General features: G+C 43.6%; 1 protein-coding gene across 1 annotated transcript; it reads left to right on the top strand.

The window, feature by feature from the left end:
* Nucleotides 1-3,736: 3,736 nt before the first annotated feature.
* Nucleotides 3,737-5,560, top strand: LOC131251685 (protein BIG GRAIN 1-like B). The gene has a single exon (XM_058252566.1). It carries the CDS (start codon nucleotides 4,069-4,071, stop codon nucleotides 5,419-5,421), a length of 1,353 nt encoding a protein of 450 aa, XP_058108549.1. The 5' UTR covers nucleotides 3,737-4,068; the 3' UTR covers nucleotides 5,422-5,560.
* Nucleotides 5,561-6,358: the final 798 nt, after the last annotated feature.

Raw genomic sequence — 6,358 nt, 5'->3', positions numbered from 1 at the left:
GACCGTTCCTTAGACGAGCATATTCATACAAGCAGGTGTGCAAATGGGTCGGGTCTAGCCGTCCTGGACCCGACCCATTAAATAATCCGGTTAGAATTTGTACTGGGTCCAAGTTGGAAAAGGCGGGCACATTTTTGTGGTCGGGTCTGGAATCCGATCCATTTATACCAAGAGCCGGGTCGGGGTCTATCTGAATTTCCAAACGTCTCAACTTCCCTGTTGGGTCCGTGCTTGGAGTGGCCCATTTCCAACCCATTTAAGAACCGGGTCTGGGTCCGGTGGAGGATTTTTTGAGGTCCCACGCCACTCAATTTAGAATTTCGGGTCCCTAATTTGCGGGTCCAAGTTTTGGATGACACTGACTATTATCGGGTCGGGTCCAAGGACCCATCAGATCAACCTGGCCCATATGCACCCCTGATCAACGGACGGGTTGGATGATCCCAGCGTCTGATTGAAGGACTTCTGCTCTTGGTTGTGGATCTTTCCTTTTGCATATGAGAGAGTTTGAATATTCGATGGGCCCACCTTACTCTTGTGACGTGGATTATTTTGGTAGTTTTCCTGGTGGGCCACATTTTATGTGGTTAAGGGCCTCTAATGAAAACGGGTCTTACAATATTGTTGTATTTGAAAAAAAATAAAATAAAAAAGGAAATAAAATCCATAACATGCAAAAACTCCAGCTTTGGTTGAGCACCCTCATTCCATACGATCATAGCATACCAAGCTTACAACCACACCGATTTCCCGCCAAAAACTGTCATATGATGAAAGCATCCGAGCCATGAAAAATGTGGACCCCATCACGGTATCCACGTGGCACTAAAATCAAGACGATCTACTTGTCAGGAACGTGACACGATAGAAATAGATAAATAACGGAATATCTGATCCAACGCACATGTGTAGTCTATTAATTGATCTGATCCGCCTGATTTGAGCACCACGTGTTGATCATGTCATGGCACACGTGTTTCACGGCTCGGATGTCGAGCACGTGTGCAACATTAGCGGTAGAAATGGGGCAGCGTGGTTAGCTTTGCATGATGGCGTTTGTATACACAATCACTCCTGTATATAGTATAAGTCTGCCAGCTTGTAGGCAATGCACGTTCAATCTACGAACTTACACGGAAAATACAATGCATCTTCTTTTATTGGACATGAATCCTCTACGACACCTGTTGTAAGAATTAGGTACAACACCCGAGCTCTGTGGGGCTCACTGGAAGAGAGATATAACATCTACGCCGTCCATCAGTTCAGAAGCCTAGTTTCGCAGTGCAAAGAAAAATCAGTTCCATCTAACCGAAGGTAGGTAATAATATGGAAACAATGTAAAATCGTGACTATAACCTTTAAATTCACTCTTTGTGGCCCACTTGAGTTTTGGATCAGAAATATTTTCGGTGTATCTCTTCATCCGGGTGAGTTCCACTTGATGAATGGATAGGATGGAATATAAACGTCACGGTGGTCCCACTAAGGTTTCTACGGTGTGTACCTCCCATTCCAACTCTTCCATGTGGTGTGGTCCACTATAGTCGTTTATCTGTCTGAAGTTTTAAATCCAGTCCATTCATGAGTCGACCCAAATGATGGACGGAGTGGATCCTAAGGAAATTTAACGCTAGGCTCACAGAGCTTGGGCGTTTCTCGTTTTCGGTTCAACTGGTAATGTAGAGGATTCGGTCCCATTAAAATGCAACTTAATGAAGAGAAGATTAATGATACTCTGGCGATTGTGGTGCTTTATACAATGCACTTAGAAATCGTACACGTGAAATGCAGGTAAAGAGAAAAGGCCGTCGAAATTGTGGGACCCACCTTAGATGGATCAATCAAGAAAAATCATAATTAAATGATCTCTATCTGGCTGATTGATTGACGTTTTATGGACGGATAAGATTAAAAAATAGCGTGCCTGATCGCAATAAGAGATGTCCAATACTCATTGATTGGATCATAATTTGATTAATCTGATTTCCGAGGAACCTAGGATTTGGATGATTTAATTTGAGTTTCAAACGTACATTATGCACAATTTTCAGTGCACGTGTATGAACCATCACAGTCTGCCAGAGTATCAAACAGCTCCACTAGTTTCTCACTAGGAATGCTCACCTGCACCTAGTGCAGTATCGTAAGTCCGATCATCGATCTGGGCCATCCATTAGGTCGAGCATACTCTTGGTGGGACATCTAGAAAAGATTACAGTGATCTGATAGTCCTAACATTGCAACTGTTGGCCTTATTTCTTGTAACCGTCCTTCTTCCAGCAAAGGATGGGATGGTTCTAGTCATCTGATTAATATAAATTCATTGGAAAGTGATCATCCAAAGATGGATCCTGCCCATTGAACCATCTATATTTGATGGTTGGACCTTATTTTCTTTTATATGATCTAGACCGTCCATATTGTTGTGATGTAATTGGATGGAAAAAATCTTCATATTAAATCAAAAATTTTTTATGGTAGGCAATGAAGAGATAAACGAGCCTAATGGACGGTCTAGATAGGCTATCAGACTATCCACATGGTCAAAACTGCACGTGCACACTTATTAGACGTGGGTGCACTTGAGCATTATCTTATTAAAACTACACCATAACCCGTCCAGGCAGGGGCTCTGTGGGGCCTACCGTGCTGTATTGGTTTTATCCACTCCGTCCATCCATCTTTCCAAATTATTCCATGCTACGTTCCAAAAAATGATGCAGATACAACAGTGAAATGGACCACACCACAGAAAGCAGTGGTGACAATGACGCTCACCGTTGAAACAGTTCTAGGGCCCACCATGATGTTTATTTTCCATCCAACCTGTTAATAATTTCAGACCTTGATGAAGGGAAAACACAGATATCAGCTTTATCCAAAACATCAGCGACTTCCAAAAACATTTTAATGGTGGCCGTTCAATACCCAATTTGTGATCCACGTCTTGGATACGTCATTTTTTTGGCATATTTTTTTAAAATGATCTGAAAAAATGGATGGACGGCGTGGATAGAACCCATAAATCATGGTGGGCCCCACAGAGCCCTGACAGGAAGGATTATCGTCCATGCGGGGGCTGGCCGCAATCCGCTTCCGTTATCCAGGGGTATGCATACAAGGAAAAAATAAAAAAAGATTTGTAAAGAGTTCGGTTTGCCGCTGCTGCGACTAAGAATCCAGAGTGTGTTGCTGTCTACCGGGACCCACATGATGAGTGATCTGATGATCGGAACCGTCCATGTTGTGGAATCCAAGCTACACGGACCATCATAAGAGATTTTGTCTGAAAGGATGGCAGTGATAATTATCATATTTGCAATGGCTCAATTTGAACTCTAAGAATGAAAGGGTAGGATCAGTTCTGAAGAATGGTCATTTATAAAGGATTTTTTTTTTTAATATATTAGTAAGTAGAATTGGACGGTTCAAATAATCGGACCACGTTAGCGTGTGGGTCCGAGACCCAGTGGATAGAGAAATACGCTGGTTCCTATGTCGCGACAGAAGGAAAACTTTATTTTTTTGGGAATTAAAAACAGCCGAAATGCCACGTCATCCAAATGACACTCTGGCATCTTGCCAAGTAGGACAGCATGAGTCCCGCGTGAGATAGACGAGATGCCTCATAAAGCCTCTCTTCCCTCTCTCCCTCTCTCTCTCTCTCAAAACCATCTCTCTGTCTCTTCAAAGCCCGTCTCTTCAAATCCTACAGAAGAATCCCTTTCTCTCTCTCTCAAAACCCATTTCTTGAAAATCCTCTGTCTCTCTCTCTCTCAAAACCCATTTCCTCAAAATCCTCTCTCTCACTGAAAACCCATCTATTGAAAATCCTCTCTCGCTGAAAATCCATCTCTTAGAAAATCCTCTAATCCTCTAAAAACACCTCTCTCTCTCTCTCTCTCTCTCTCTCTCTCTCTCTCTCTCAAATGCCTGAAGCTCATCTCCTTCCCTGTTTCCACTTCAATCGATTCCCATAATCTCTCAACGTTTTCTCCTAACAACCCACCTCTCTCTCTCTCTCTCTCTGTCTGTCTATCTCTCTCTCTCTCTCAAAACAACTCAATGGACAGATACGAGAAGTCCCTCCGAGAGAAAAGATCCCACCAAAACAGTCACAAAAACCCATCCTTCTCTTCCACTCTCCTCGACGCCATCTACCGCTCGATTGACGACGAAGGAGTCGACCACCACGACGATCAAAGACTCGACGAAGAAGAAGCAGAGCAGCTCATCCTCTACCGAGAAACTACCCGGAAAAAACAGAGCAGAGACCACGCTTGCCTGCAAAAACACGAAGAAATCCGATCCTGCCGCATCCAGAAATGGATGGACAAGAAAACCAAAGACGAGCCCACGATCCGACGCTCCGATTTCGAAGACGGATTCCTCAAACTGAGTAGAGATCACGCGTCAATGATATTCCATTCCACTTCAAGCTCTTCCGAATCGAGCTGCGGCGGTTTCTCCTCCTCAGAAACAGAGTCGGTCTACGGCCGAAGACCTTCCTCGGCCTACACACCTCAACGGCCGAAGCCAATCCGAACCGGGCAGGAGCGTCCGGACAAATCCCATCCGTCGAATCAGAACAAAACGCAATTCTCCGATTTCTACGTCTCATCTTCTTCCGCCTCGAAAGACCGGAACCTCTTCGAGAAGCCGAAGCAGGACGGATTCATTAAGAGCAAATCGCGGGCCGCGTCGAAGATCTACGGCGAATTGAAGAAGGCAAGGCAACCGATCTCACCCGGCGGCCGCCTGGCCAGCTTCCTCAACTCGATCTTCACAGCGGGCCACGCCAAGAAAGCGAAGATCCAATCCTCATCAATCGACGGCCACGATCTCAGCTTCGAGAGGAAATCGAAATCCGCGCAGGCATCGACGTGCTCCTCAGCCTCTTCGTTTTCAAGATCCTGCTTGAGCAAGACCCCATCCTCGAGGGGCGGGAAATCAATCAACGGCGTGAAACGAACGGTCAGATTCTTCCCCGTCAGCGTCATCGTCGACGAGGACTGCCGACCGTGCGGCGAGAAACGCCTCTACGAAGGCGATCCGAATCTGACCGCATTGAACGCCATCAGGAAGATCGGAGAGTCGGCGATCGGCAGCGATCTAAAATTCCATCTGATGGAGAAAAACAAGCGGGTGGAAGAAGCCGCGAAGGAGATGCTGAAGGAGTATCAAAAGAAGAGAGAATTATTTGGAGAAGTGATCAGAGCCGTCCATCAAGATCACCAAACCGACGGTGGTGATGACAATGACGATGACGATGATGCAGCTAGTTATTCGAGCTCAGATCTCTTCGAGCTCGAGAATCTGACGGCCATCGGGATCGAACGGTACAGAGAAGAACTTCCGGTGTATGAGACGACTCATCTCGACACGAATCGGGCCATCGCCAACGGTCTGATTTTGTAAAAAAAGAAAAAAAAAGGAAAAAAAAAAAAAAAAAGCGTCCAAAATCATTACTGGGATTTTATGTGGGATTAATGTTTAAATTACGGGTTTTGGGTTAATTTGGAGAATAAATAGAGTTTTTTTGGGGGTTTGATTTTTAGTGTTCTGTTTCTTTGAATTCTCCGTACATTGATTGTACTTGTTGTCCTGTTTTCTATTTGTTTTAGAAGCCCCCCATGTGCGCACGTGTGACCACTCATCAGGTGGGCCACTTAAACATGATAAGTTGGGCCCACTTGATAGCAGAAGTAATTTTTTCTTTCAGCTGAGGTATCTTATTAGTAGGGTTCACTTGATGAACAATTAGAAAATTGGTGAGTTCGGTGGTATTTAGATGAGTGGTAGATCAGTTTGTTTCTTTCAGCTGGGGAATATTAATATTAGATTTTATCAGATAAGTAGTATACTTTTAAATTTTATATCTGCCTAGTGATGAAGGATTTAGATTTTATGACTATGTAATAGCAAATAGGTCTACTTCTTTTGGTTGGTTTTTTGTTTTTTTTTTTAGCTTGTTTGTACACCCCCACTTTAGTTCACACTTCACTGTTAGCCACCCCTGCTGGGTATCGATGCCAAGACCTCAGTTGAGGTATTCTATGAGATAAGATAAATGACCGACTTAAATTTTATAACTATGTAATAGCAGATGGGTATTTTAATAGTATAGTTTATCAGATGAGCAATCAGGAGCCTTTTAGATTTTATGACTGCGTGATAGCATATGGGTTTGCTTCTTTCGATAAGGGTATTTTAACAATAGGGCTTATATAATGAATGAATATATATTATACTTCAGGGTTTTATAGCTAATTTTAATTAAAGCGAGGAAAATTAGAAAGTAGACATTCGACATTGGAGTTTCACATCCTTTGAGCTACAGATCTCGATGAAGAAA

The sequence above is a fragment of the Magnolia sinica genome, chromosome 7, assembly GCF_029962835.1.
Source record: "Magnolia sinica isolate HGM2019 chromosome 7, MsV1, whole genome shotgun sequence".
NCBI lineage: Eukaryota > Viridiplantae > Streptophyta > Magnoliopsida > Magnoliales > Magnoliaceae > Magnolia > Magnolia sinica.
The sequence above is the reverse complement of the archived record's forward strand: the minus strand, read 5'-3'. Positions and strand labels throughout refer to the sequence as shown.

Bases quoted from the DNA above. Each gene is read 5' to 3' on its own strand.
- LOC131251685 (XM_058252566.1), top strand. From the start codon at position 4,069: ATGGACAGATACGAGAAGTCCCTCCGAGAGAAAAGATCCCACCAAAAC.